Source organism: Plecotus auritus (genome assembly GCF_963455305.1).
Source record: "Plecotus auritus genome assembly, chromosome: X".
Classification (NCBI taxonomy): Eukaryota; Metazoa; Chordata; class Mammalia; order Chiroptera; family Vespertilionidae; genus Plecotus; species Plecotus auritus.
Genome location: NC_137784.1, coordinates 40,149,237 through 40,163,938, shown reverse-complemented (window position 1 = coordinate 40,163,938; position 14,702 = coordinate 40,149,237). Strand labels below are relative to the sequence as shown.

Genomic DNA, 14,702 nt, shown 5'->3' with positions numbered 1-14,702 from the left:
GCCTGCGGACTGAAGGGTCCCAGGTTCGATTCCGGTCAAGGGCATGTACCTTGGTTGCGGGCACATCCCCAGTGGGAGGTGTGCAGGAGGCAGCTGATCGATGTTTCTCTCTCATCGATGTTTCTAGCTCTCTAACCCTCTCTCTTCCTCTCTGTAAAATATCAATAAAATATTTAAAAAAAAAAAGAATTAAGGAACAGACCACACTATGACAAAAGCTTTTCTATGAATATTATATTTCAGCCACAATCAAGTTGTTTTTTGCTATTTAAAGAACAAAGCTTCCACTGTAATAGAAAAACCACTGTAAACATATCCTTGATATTTTTTTCAACATGCCAATAAAAGGTAAAAAGTATGAAACAATAATAAAGCTTATAATTAACTTTCACTTATAATTGTATATAACAGAGCAAAATCTCTTACATAGTTATACACATATGCATAAATATAAGTATTCCTTAAAACAATTTGTAATATAAACATTTACATTTTTACTTAAAATCCATTTTAGTTAAATTTGATCCCAGTAATAAGCATGCAGAAAAGTAGACCCCTTTTCATCTTCTTTAGATAGATTTTTAATTACTTCTGTTCAAATATAGGAATGCCAGTTGTCTGGTTTCTTAAGGAAGGTCTGTGTGTCATGTAGGGAGAGAATTCCCTATAAGAACCTCAAAAATTAACAAAAACTCCACCATTCTCTTTTGATGGCCTGAGTAAGCAGCAGAAGAAAATTGGACACAAACTGGACTTTGACCAGTTTTATTTTCTTCAGTTTCCAGTACATTGCATAGAGCCTTTAGGAGCCTTTGGCTGACTACCAGGCTGTTCTAGCACTTGCACATTCTCTTTTATGGAATAAATAGCCCTACTTTGCCTATCCAGTCAATACTACAAAGGAAGAAGGTGGTAGTACATTTTATTTAGCTGATGGGTCATTTTAGTTCTCATTTGATGGCATGCATGCAAAGAGATATGTTAGTATGATTGAGAACTATTTGCTAATTTTATATCTTAAAAGGCTAATTCTTACTTATTCTTTTAATTGAGGCAGAAAACCTTGATCTTGGACCCATTTTTTTGAGTGCCAATATACAAATATTCTTCACCTTTTGGCAAATGATCAAATACATAATTTAGTTAATAGTTGTGGAATATAACTTTAACACTTAAAATTCTTTTTGGACCTCTAATAATGTGGATGCATAAATGAGAGAGATTTATAGGCACACATTTAATTACTTGTAAATTATTAATGGAAATTGTTATTTTATTATAAATTATTTGAGAAAATATTTGCTCGAGAATCTCTTTTTCATCGATTTGCATTGGAGATGGGTTTATACTATTCTTAACATATTTCATCTCCTTTTTCTGGCAATGAGGCCTTCTTCTTGGGTACATAAGTCATGCTGGACAAAGAATGCTTTCTAAATGTAGACAGCCTTCTCCTAAAGTTCCCCCCTGAAAAGAAATATAGGAGAGGGTCAAAACAACAATTTGATGCAGCCAGAGACAAGGTTATGACCACGGACTTTTGCATTCTAAGGACAGAATCACAAGGTTTAGTTTCATTGTGTAAAAAGTGAAGGTGGATGGTACGTTGAATATGATATGGCATGAAGCTGATCAAAAAGGCAGCTGTTACGATTATAATCATTCCTATAGCCTTTTTACGACTTGATAGGTTTTTCTTCATTGAATTTTTTAGTAAGGTCAAAATGATCATTGTGTAACAGACGATTATAATAATAAAAGGAATTATAAATCCAATAAACAATGACACATAATGCAAGACCAAAATATGATTTTTAGCTTGATTATCCTGTGGAGGCTCAAAGCACTTGGTATTGTTTTTCTCATCTTTGTAAGGTGTGGACATTAAAAATGGAGAACTGGTCAAAATCACAAAAATCCAAATGCTAACACATACAAATCTAGCTTTTTTCTGTGTAACCAAATTAATGTTTTGGACTGGGAAAACAATTGCAATGCACCGGAAAAAGCTCATGGCTGTCATAAAGAAGATGCTACAGTAGAGGTTGACATACAAGGCATAGGTGCTGAGGCGGCACAAAAAGTCACCAAAGAACCAAATGCCTTTGTGAACATAATAGACCACGCGGAGAGGCAGTGTACACACACACAGTAGATCTGATACCGCTAAATTAATCATGTATATTTGGAAGGCTGATTTCTCATGATATGTTTTTATGAGGACATAGAGCACAAAGCCGTTGCCAAAGAAGCCCACAACGGAGATCATAGAGTACAAGGTGGAATACACTTGATTGCGGAAGTCATCAATAGTGTCATTGCAAGTAATATTACCGGCAGAAGATACTGTCAGATTTCCAGCTCCATCCATGCTTCTCTAGGAATGTCTGCTTGTTGCCTACAATCAATCAATATATATATATATATATATATATATATATATATATATATATATATATATATATATATATATATATATATATCTTGTCAATTTTTATCAGACCATAAAAAACAGGAGGTAGTAAGCTTTCACTTTATGGTGTCACTATGTATGCATTTTGACCATGGCAGGAAGCAAGGCTAGTAGGACAATGAGGAGGAATTCAACTGCACTTAGTACCCAGGAGAAGCACTCTTTCTTACCTCCTTTTCCACCTGTGTTTGCCTGATAGACTTCCTCTTAATCTTCAAGAACAACCTAAAACAGCTCTGCTTTATTTTGTCTTATTACTCTAGTACTATTCTGTAAATCTTCCTTTAAAGTGAGTTTGTTTTTCAATTAGAGAAAAGCTCTAAAGAGACTGGTATCATAAATATGAATCTACTTACCTAGTTATCAATTTATTTATCACTTGTCATATATTTATTGGAAAAGCACTGAATTATCTTGGAGAATAAAATGTGGGTGAAAATTTGTGGTTCCCCTAAGAAGAGGGCTTCCTAGGTAACATCTGCTGGGTGATGCTCCAACCTAGGGAAAATAATTGGATTTTCCATTAATGTAACTAATTCCCCTGGGGAATAATTTTATTCTAGAATATGGTTGACTCTATTTAGAACCACAGAACACCAAGGCTAGAAACATTTTAGAAGCCATCTAATTATTTTAATGAGGAAAATACAAAGAGGTGAAATGCATTTCTAAAATCTGTACCATAAGTTTGGGCTCTGAGGAAAGACTAGCATAACTCATTGGAATATACTTTCTGGCTGAGGATATTGTACCTGTTCATCCTTGTTCTCTTCCTAGACTCACACTCAAAGCCTTAACTGTTGAAAAATACATGTTAATTTCTTTCATAACAAGAAGTTGTTACTTGGTGTAGCTTAGTTCAATATGTCAGGGCAGTTAATCAGGGTAAACTGATCAGATAAAAATGGGGATGAGGTAGTGATTTCTTTAATGTTCCTCTACATTATTTTCCTTTATTCTTTATAAGAAGGTGGGAGAAACTCATCAATAAATAATGGTAGATAACATTTGATTGAAGCCTAATTTGTTGGCCTTTTACACAGCTCTTGTTCCATGGTAAGAGAGGAGTTGGGGTTTGTAAGGTGAGAGTACTGCTTGAGCATGAAAGAACTGCCAGCAATAGAGGGAACTGATCTTGTCTCTGCATAAGGACACAGAAACAGACAGCTGTGATAGTGGTTGTAGGTGGGATATAACTCGCCATGCTTACTACTGCTAGCAATTATATCTGCTGTGAAGATATGTGTCACCATCCATCCATCCATCCATCCATCCATCCATCCATCCATCCATCCAAGTTCTATTTTTTCCTTTCATTAAAAATGTCATTATTTTCACCAAGAACTGTTGATATAAGATAAAAAAAATGAAGATGAATCATTCTGAGGCTGTATATCTTAAAATGATAGAGAAAAATGAGTTCACTATTACCAACCTCTGCGATATTTCTCAGTTTGCTTTCCAAGTACCTGTCTCACCATTTGTCCTCTGAACTCAGGTGTAATTGTGGAAGAGAGGGAAATTGCCTAAACTTAATCTAGTCTTTTGTTTGTTTGTTAGCCTTGTATTGAGTTTTCCTTAAATAGAGCAGTGTTATGTTGTGAATCACTAGATGGTGCTGTTGAAATTTTTTACAGAGCCTTTGTTTTAAGAAGTACACTTGAAGGATATTAGGTAATTACTATCTGTCCTTCCACTATTGACCCCCACTATATTCTGCCACAAACTCTTTCTGGAATAATTTTTATACATGATAGCTTCCAATTATGTTATGTTCTTGCTCTAAAACCTTCAATGGCTCCTGAGAAACTTCAGAATAAAATCCAGATTCCTTGGCTGGATTAAAGCTTTTTATAGTCTGGTTGCAATGAAACTTTCCTAGCTTCTTTCTTACTTCTCCCCTTTGCAGATCCTAAAATTCAATGGAAAAACCATTTAGCTATATACCAGGAACATTTTTTCACATGTTTTCCCACCTGCCTATCTTTTTTCATGAATTTCTTCTTCTTGAAATGCCCTTTCCTCCATCTATGTGCAAAAACTACTCATCCTTCAGCTCAAATTACACCTTCTTAACCAAACCTTTTCTCAACCTCTATTCAAAGTAATTTCTATATTTTTCCCTGCTGGGGTACTTTTAATCTATCTTGCAGATCAATGATTTGTATGCATATGTTACCTTCCCTCAGAGACTTTCTGGATGATATATAAGAAGGCACCACACACAGGGCTAACACATATGTACCTTGCCCATAAGTGCTCAGTAAATGTTAATTGAGCGAATGAGTAAGTTAATGATGGAACAAGTTTGGCATTTTAAAGGATTATTTATCATTCAAAATCGCTTAGTGTTACATTTTCATTCTAATATACTTAAAAATCTTTCCAAGTTGGGGGAAGGGGAGTAATGGAGAGATAAGGACACATATGCAATACCTTAATCAATAAAGAAATTAAAAAAAAAATCTTTCCAGCCTCGGAGTCTAAAGTGGCTCTGTTAAGTAAAGTTGCTTCCTAAATTATTAAGGAAGGCACTAAATCATAAAGAAACTGTAGGATTAAAAAACACCCAAATCTTGATACAGAGTAATTATTTATTTGTCTGTCAAATAGTATAAATACATTTGAAACTCCCATATCTTTAAATAAAATATGCCAAATAAAACTGATAAAGAAATTAATAGAAACAGACCAAGAAACAGATGATCTTTATTTACTTTAAGAAACTTCCCAGTCCTTACAGACCAAAATAAGCTTTCCTAGTAATTTCTATATTTAGGTTCAATTGTTTATTTTTAAAATCAAGTCAACTAACTTAAAGTAGGCCATTAAAAAAAGACTGTAAAATTCTCCAACTAATAATAAATCCTAAAGGGGTAGGGATCATTTAGTCCAAACCACTCATTATACAGATGAAGGCTTTGCTTGCCTTCAACAGCATTTAATTCATATTTATAGAATTACTGTGATTCCCTATTAATGAGACCCATGCTATGTGGATACTGAGATGCCTAATATCCCATCTCTACCTTCAAGAAGCTCATAGTATTGTGAGGGCAAGGAGTGATGGCTCAGAGTGTAGAGGGATTACAATGCAGTATGAAAGAGTTATCATAGCACAAAAAATGGCTATTAATTGATTAATATAAACAAGCAATAAACTTAAGTGAACTTAATTTTAGTGCAAATGATGAAGGAAGTTACTTTGTTAAGATACTTTGCAAGTTAAAGAAATAGAGTCATTTAGAAAATGGAACCATACCTCTTTGTAACACTGCAGTACTCTTCAAAAATGTTACTGGTTTCTGATCAGTGCCTCTTATGATATAGTATCACATGAAGCCTAAACTGAAATCAAAAGGCTGAAAAGGAAGTTAAAGACATTAGAAGCAGTGCAGAAGGGTCATGGGAGCTTAGCAGCCTTAAACACAGATCCAGGGTGTGTGATGGGGCATCAAAGCTCTACTGACAGATTTAGGACTAGTTATTGAATTCCATGCCTCATTCTTTTCTCTCCATTCATTTTTATATCCCCAGGGGCAAAACTTGGAATAGAAACCAGGGCTGATTATTGATGTTTGCTTCTGTGTACACGTAACTTCTGTATCTAAAGGTGAACACAGTACTATAAATACTCCTTTTGCTATGAAGCCATGGTATTTACCCTATTTTCTCTTCTAAACAGTTTGTTATAAAGTTCAAAAGGGAAATAATTTAGGAGTTCATATCCAAGGATCTAGTTTTTTAGGAATAAGAGTTAGAACAAAAATTATCAAGTATATCTGTCCGGGATGTCCAAGGGACAATTTTCCCTGAAGGAAGGATGGCTTGGACCTTGGACCATTCTCCCTAAAAACTCATAATAGCAGTTATTGTTTATATCATTAATTTGGCACATATTATATACCTTTGGAGATAAACTGTTTTGTAGTTTATATAGTTAACTTTTTTAAAAAAAATATATTTTATTGATATTTCACAGAGAGGAAGGGAGAGGGATAGAGAGCTAGAAACATCGATGAGAGAGAAACATCGATCAGCTGCCTCCTGCACACCTCCCACTGAGGATGTGCCCGCAACCAAGGTACATGCCCTTGACCGGAATCGAACCCGGGTCCTTTCAGTCCACAGGCCGACGCTCTATCCACTGAGCCAAACCGGTTTCGGCTATATAGTTAACTTTTAATGAGTATATGTCTCTTCTTTTCAATTAAACTATATCATAAAATCTAACAGTATAACAAAACCTCAAGAAATAAGCAAAGAATGGCTTTCTTCGAACAGTAGCAACTTGAACACTTTTATTTAAATTTATGTTGCCAGGCAGCAACTTTCATCCTTGTTTGCAAGGACCCCAGAGACTTGGCACTTTTCATTTATCTGCGGTTTAAGTGACAACGAAATAAACATCTTCCTCCAGTTTATTCTTTGTAATTATAAATAGGCTGGAACTTTCCAAAAGAACTCTACTGAAAAAAAAAAGGAAATCAAGAGGAAAATAAAGGAAATGCAAAAATATAAAACAGATACGTTATAAAAATCGGGACCTGAATCTACTGCTACAATATTGCTGTTTGAGTCTACCTTGTCCTTCAATAATCATTGTTACAATCTTCTTCAATTTCTTTTCCCTCTCTGAATTAGCATAGCTAGCCAATAGCTAGCAGTCTGGGTGAAGTATGAGTTACAGGTGAGAAATAAAGTTGGCTTTAATATTTTGTTATTCAGGCAGTAATATTTTTTTGGTTTAACTCGTCCTAGGTCTCTGTAATCAATACAGATATACTAACTGAATGCTGAATGAAAAAAAAAAATCCTTTATAGTCTTGAAATGATGAGATTCCACTCATTTTATATATGGAGAAAATTAACTTTTGACTTTTGCACAATTTTGTGTTTAGACAAAACTTTTATTTCTACCTAGTGTGGAAAGAGAAAGGGGACCCATCTATGAAAAGTTTAATATTACCAGGCTAATATACTAGTTAACAATTTTCATGGTAGCTGTGCAATTATAATTTGGCCCACTCACTACATGCATGTGAGCAAATGTGGCATTGTCTAGGTAACAGTGTAATGTTTCCTCAAGTTTGGGATCTTGAGGTGTCTTCTATGCTTCCTTTAATAATTTTGAGCTTTGCACCTAGCAAGCACTTAATACTTTACCTACTTTCTTCCTTTCCCTTTTCAGTTTCCTTGAGGACTCTTGTCTCTGACAACAGCTTTAGCACAATTTGATTTCAATTATTTAATTCAAGAGTTGCTGAGATATTTTATTTGGTGAATATATATATATATATATATATATATATATATATATATATATATATATTATATAAACTTAAGTGAACTTAATTTTAGTGCAAATGATGAAGGATATATATATATACACCAGAGGCCCGGTGCATGAAATTCGTGCACAGGGAGGTGTCCCTCAGCCCAGCCTGCACCCTCTCCAATCTGGGACCCCTCGAGGGATGTCCGACTGCCCGTTTAGCTTGATCCCGGTGGGATCGGGCCTAAACGGGCAGTCGGACATCCCTCTCACAATCCAGGACTGCTGGCTCCCAAGTGCTTGCCTGCCTGCCTTCCTGATTGCCCACAGCTGCTTCTGCTTGCCAGCCTGATCACCCCCTAACCACTCCCCTGCCAGCCTGATTGATGCCTAACTGCTCCCCTGCCAGCCTGTTTGCCCCTAACTGCCCTCCTCTGCCGGCTTGGTCACCCCTAACTGCCCTCCCCTGCAGGCTTAATCACCCACAACTGCCCTCCCTTGCAGGCCTGGTCCCTCCCAACTGCCCTCCCTTGCTGGCCATCTTGTGGTGGCCATCTTGTGTCCACATGGGGGCAGGATCTTTGACCACATGGGGACAGCCATCTTGTGTGTTGGAGTGATGGTCAATCTGCATATTACTCTTTTATTAGATAGAATAGAGGCCTGGTGCACGGGGTGGGGGGGGGCAGCTGGTTTGCCCTGAAGGGTGTCCTGGATCAGGGTGGGGGTTCCCTTGGGGATTGGGGTGGCCTGGGTGAAGGGCTTGTGGTGGTTTTCAGGCCAGCCACGCCCCCTGGCAACCTAAGCGGAGGCCCTGGGATCTGGGATTTATTTATCTTCTACAATTGAAACTTTGTAGCCTGGAGTGGAGCCAAGCCTTCTGCTTGCTCCGTGGCGGCAGCAATTTCTGTTGGGATTTATGTATCTTCTATAATTGAAACTTTGTAGCCTTAAGCGGAGGCCTGGGCTGGCCAGAGTGTGTGGAAAGCTTGGCTTCCTCCATCACTGGGGGCAATCCTAGCCTCCTGCTCTTTCCAGCTCCGTGGCTGCCGCCATTTCTGTTTGGATTTATGTATCTTCTATCATTGAAACTTTGTAGCCTTGAGTGGAGGCCTAGGCCGGCAAGGGCAGGTGGAAAGCTTGGCTTCCTCCATTGCCGGGGAAACCCAAGCCTCCCTCCTGCTCTCTGTGGCCGAAGGCCATCTTGGTTGGTTTTATTTGCATATTCGTTCCTGATTGGCTAGTGGGCGTGGCTGGTGGGTATAGAGGAGTGATGGTTAATTTGCATATTACTCTTATATTATTAGATAGGAAATATATATATATATATATATATATATATATAGTGGCCAGATTATTATGATCTCTGAACACATAATAATCTGGCCACTCAGTGTCCATATACATATATATATATATTAGAGGCCTGGTGCATGAATTTGTGCATGGGTGGGGTCCAGCCAGCCTGGCCAGGGGGAGGGGACATGGGCAGGTTGGCCAGCCTGCCTACTGGTTGAACTCCTGGTTGAGGGGACAATTTGCGTATTAGCCTTTTATTACATAGGATATACACTGAGTGGCCAGATTACTATGCGTTCAGAGATCGTAATAATCTGGCCACTCAATATATATATATATTAGAGGCCCGGTGCACAAAATTTATGCACTCGGAAGGGGGCGGTCTTTCAACCCGGACTGCACCCTCTTGCAATCTGGGAGCCTTCAGGGGATGTCTGACTGATGGCTTAGGCCCACTCCCCACCAGTTGGACATCCTTAGTGCTCCCACCATCGCTGCTGCACTAGCCAGCCATGAGCCCAGCTTCTGGCTGAGTGGTGGTCCCCCTGTGGAAACACACTGACCACCAGGGGACAGCTCCTGCATTGAGCATCTGCCCCCTGGTGGTCAGTGCGTGTCATAGCGACCTCTCGTTCTGCTGTTTGGTTGATTTGCATATTAGTCTTTTATTATATAGGATAATGTCTTATTATGGGAAAGGCCTCTAATTCAATTTTTTTAGGTAGTTAAAGGGAGGGGCAGACTTTTCACTTGACCTTGAAGCTAAAATTGCACTTAGCTCAAAAATCTGCATACCACTGAGGCTCATTCTGAACCCCCACACTGTTCTATTATGTGTATAAGTATTGGGAACCATCTTATCTCTTTAGTGAAAGGAACCTTTTGTTATATTAGAATGACTAACTTTATCTCATGAGTTGTGTTTTGGCTGCAAGCCTGTATCCAGTATTCACGCAGCAACTTCATCTCTTCTGTTCAATATTTACCTGGCATATCTTTTATTTTATTTTCTCTATATCTTTCTAGATTTTTATGTATTAGACTAGAGGCCTGGTGCACAAAATTTGTGCACGGGGGGAGGGGCGGGTCCCTTAGCCCAGGCTGTACCCTTTCCAATCTGGGACCCCTTGAGAGATGTCCGACTGCATATTTTGGCCTGATCCAAGTAGAATCGGGCCTAAACAGGCAGTCAGACATCTCTCTCACAATGCAGGACTGCTGGCTCCCAACTGCTCGCCTGCCTGCCTTCCTGATTGCCCCTAACCACTTCTGCCTGCCAGCCTGATCACCCCCTAACCACTCCCTGACAGCCTGATTGTCCCTAACTGTTCCCCTGCCAGCCTGATTGCCCCTAACTGCCCTCCCCTGCAGGCCTGGTCACCCCTAACTGCCCTCCCCTGCAGGTCTGGTCCCCCCCCCAACTGCTCTCCCCTGCAGGCCTGGGTCCCCCCCAACTGCCCTTCCCTGCAGGCCCTGTTGCTCCCAACTGCCCTCCCTTGCAGGCCTGGTCCCTCCCAACTGCCCTCCCTTGCTGGCCATCTTGTGGTGGCCATCTTGTGTCCACATGGGGGCAGGATCTTTGACCACATGGGGGCAGCCATCTTGTGTGTTGGAGTGATGGTCAATCTGCATATTACTCTTTTATTAGATAGGATAGGAATAGCCCATGGACACAGACAATAGTCTGGTGAAAGCTTGGAAGGGGCAGGTGCAGGGTGAAGGAGATCAATGGGGAAAAAAACTAAAACAAAGGGACATCTGTAATACTTTCCACAATAAAGATACATTTTAAATAAAGGAAAATATCTTAGTTGAAAAGAGTTTTATGAGAAATAATATAAGTAATTGCTCTACACTGTACTTCATATTCTCAACTCCTCTCAAAGAGATATTAATTGACCTTATGTTCACTTAATATTAATTGACCCTATGTTCACTGACTGTAGGAATGACTTCCACCATGCCGACCCAGCACTGACTGCCATGGGGGCTGTGGTCAGACTCTGCTTTTCTCTGCTGGCGTCTGTCCAGGTCTGATCACAGCCCCCTCTGCAGTCAGTGCTGGGTTGCTGAGGCACCTGCAGCACGGCAGTCAGTGCTGGGTTGCCAGGACTGACTTCTGCCATGCCGACCCAGCACTGACTGGCATGGGGGCTGCGATCAGACCCTGCTTTTCTCTCTGAGCCTGATCGCAGCCCCATCAGCAGTCAGTGCTGGGTCACTGAGGTGCCTGCAGCACTGACTGCAGAACTGACTTCCGATGTTTGGTTGAGCCTTTGGTCGTTTTGGACTTTACAGACCCTGGCTCTTTATATATATATATATATATATATATATATATATATATATATATATACACACACACACACACACACACACACACACACACACACACACATCCCCTTGGTTTTTACCATCTTTTTGTTGCTCAAAAGTTAACAAATGCCACTCTAAATATTTTATATGCACAGATATATGCACCCCTGTGTTCATTGCAGCATTATTCATGGTGGCAAAGACTTGGAAACAGCCCAAATGCCTGCGATAGAGGACTGGATAAAGAAGATGTAGTACCTATACACAATGGAGTACTACTCAGCCATAAGAAAGGATGAAATAACGTCGTTTACCACAACATGGGTGAACCTTGAGAACATTATGCTAAGTAAAATAAATCAGACAAAAAAAGCTAAGAACCATATGATTTCATTCATATGTGGAATATAAAACTGAAAATTATGAACACAAAAAGCAGTGTTGTGGCTGCCAGAGGGAGGAGGGTGGGGGGAGAAAAGGGTCCTAATATGAAGTGACAGGAGAATATTTGACTTTGGGTGGTGGACATATGGTCCTATATACAGATTTTGTAATTTAGTAATCCACACATGAAACCTATATGTTCATGTTGTCTAATGTCACCCCAATAAAATTTAATATAAAAATAATGAAAAAATAAAGAGCTTAGGGAAAAAAGAGTTAACAAATGCCTATAATCAAGTCCCAACTCTGTATTTCAGGCAACCCTCTCCACAAACTAGCCCTAGCCTCCTATCCAACCTTACGTTTCACAGAGAAAAGTGTTAATGGAAGAGGCCAAATAAGTTTTGCTACCTGGAGAAAGAAGAAATCCACTAGTAAGTACTAAAGAGAGTTTAGGGCTCTCAGAAAGAGAGCTTTGACACAATCTGTGGCATATTTTTGGATGTGCAGTTATTGCTAAGATATGCTGTAGAATGAAAGTGACAGCTTAATTATTGGAATAGTGACTCTTAGGAAAACTTGGTTCAGGGACATGGTTACCCTGATATTCTAGTTTAGAATTCTGATAGTCTTGACATGCATATCCCTCGAGTGAAATATAGTGACTCCCTAAAGTTGGCTAATATCCTTGCTCTTACAGTCTTACAGTACCAAAGTTTAACTTCTTTTTATTTTATCCTGTCATCACTTAAAGGTATGTGTGGTTTCCACCCAATATATCCTCCAGTTGGCCTGGGCCCACTTCCAGCCTTGCCCCACTTGAATCATCTATACATATAAAGAGGTAATATGCTAATTTGTCTGTTACAGTGTCCGAGTCACAACTGGGCAGGAGCTGGTGGGTGGGGGCGGGGGTGGGGACTTCCGCCCCCAGTGCAGGTGTGCACAGGCCTGACCAGAGTTAACTATATGCTACCTTGGAGGCAGAGGCTGTTCCCCACTGGTGGGGAGCCCAAGGCCACCCTAGCCCCTGCAGGTCCCCAGCCAGATGGTGGCTCAGTGGCAGGCAGTGTCTCCATGCATGGCATCCAGGGACAGCTGTGAAGGGCGCGGGGCCTTGCTGCGGGCTGCTGCGCCGCTGCTGCTCAGCAGGAGCCCGGTGGCCTGGAGCTGGAGTGGGCGTGTGCGGCAGTCCGACCCGCCCTGCCCTGGCCCCACACCTGCCTCTGCGGCTGGCCACGGACCCCACCCTGTGCTTCAGGCAGGGAGAGGAGGCTCATGGCTGCAGGCGCCCTAAGCCTCACCACCTGTGCCACTGCCTGCCTGGCTGGCAGGGACCAGAGTGTTGTGGGTAAGCTGCTCCCGCCCCTGATGTGGAACAAGGACGAGGGTGCTGGGTGCAGGGAAGGGACTTCAGCCAGGGTCCTCCTGGTGCAGGGAAGGGGCCCAGCCTGGGCCCGGTGGGGAGCTTAGGAAGTCTGGCTGAGTAGGCGCTGGTTCATACCAACTGTTACTCTGCCATCTTCCTCCAGCTCTCCAAGCAAACCCCCCTGCCCCACCTGCCCAGGGGAATGGGCTCTGGGCAACCTCCCTGAGCGCAGACTGTGGGGCTGGAGAGTAGAGGAAGAGTGCCTGGTGGAGCCCTGGTAGGGGCCAGTGCAGAACTATCAGGGCAGAGCTGCTTCAGTGTCTCAGTGAACTTTGCAACCGACCCAAGTAGGAAACCGAGAGGGGAGAGGCCAGGAGCTGTGGATTCCCAGTCCTTTAGTCACTTGAAAACAGCCCCGCTTGGAATGTGAGGTGGCTATATGTTCAGCTGAGAAGTGAGGGGTCTGAACCCCACTGTCTCTGGGCTCTGGTTGGTCCCAGGCCTGAGCGTCCACCATGGAGGGAGGGGCACAGAGGACAATAGAAGAAAATGTGTCTAGACTTTCCCCAGACCTCTCCCTCTTTCCACTGCCTACAAAAGCCTTGGGCCCAGCCACAGTTCTGTGTCCACCTTTTAGTCCCCTGTTCCCAACCACAGAGGAAAGAAATAAGGAAGGAGTCCGTGCTGCCTCCAGAAAGTATCTATATACCTGATCAGCCGGTCGCCTCTCGGGGAGTGGGCCTAAGCCATCAGTAGGACATACTGTGAGGGCTCCCAGACTGTGAGGGGGGGCAGGCCAGGCTGAGGGACCCCCCCTCCCCCATGCACGAATTTTCATGCATTGGGCCTCTAGTCTTTTGAATAATGAAACATCTATTTTAACATTGTTTATCCAATCTAAACAAATCATAAACATTTTTGTTTCTTTAAAAGTAAGCTATTGGGAAGCAGTCAAGTATACTTGCTGTATCCAACAACCTTAATCAGGGGAGATGCCAGGACCAAGTTTGATCAGCAGAGTGAGAGATGGGAATTTGTTTGCTTTCTAACATTTGAACTCTAAAATGATCTTAGGAGATGACCTTAATTTTGAAAGTTGGTTCCCAGAAGACTGTGAGAAAACTTCTGAAAATGGACAAATAAAAGCAGCTGTATTAGTCTAAATTTGGGGACTTTACCTTACTGATTGCACTTTGTTGGAGTAAAATAAATTATAAATACTTGGGAAAAAGGACTCACTTATGTGGGTTATTAAAGGTACAAGAAACTAAAGTTTTCCACCTTAAAGGAAAGCTATACTTTCTATAAGGGTCAAGAAGATAAGTGAAAATTTACACTGAGCCTTCTTTGTTCTCTAAAATATAAGAAGATTATGGAAAAATTCAAAATTAGAGAAAAAGCATGTTATTTTTTGTTTTCTTCTTTTTGTTTTTCTTTTCTTTAAAGCATTTTTTAAAGGTCAGTTTGTTGGTTTTACAAAATGTAACTTTTTGAAAGGTAGACATAGTGTTGAGGGGGTGGCAGGAAATCTCTTCTGTTCACATTATGAGAAAGCAAGAGGGCTAAAGATGTTTAAAACACACAAA

General features: G+C 40.9%; 1 protein-coding gene across 1 annotated transcript; it reads right to left on the bottom strand.

Moving 5' to 3' along the window:
• Positions 1 to 229: 229 nt before the first annotated feature.
• CYSLTR1 (cysteinyl leukotriene receptor 1) lies at positions 230 to 2,387 on the bottom strand. Its single transcript, XM_080652911.1, has one exon. The coding sequence runs from the start codon at positions 2,369 to 2,371 to the stop codon at positions 1,355 to 1,357; it is 1,017 nt and encodes a 338-aa protein (XP_080509037.1). The 5' UTR covers positions 2,372 to 2,387; the 3' UTR covers positions 230 to 1,354.
• Positions 2,388 to 14,702: the final 12,315 nt, after the last annotated feature.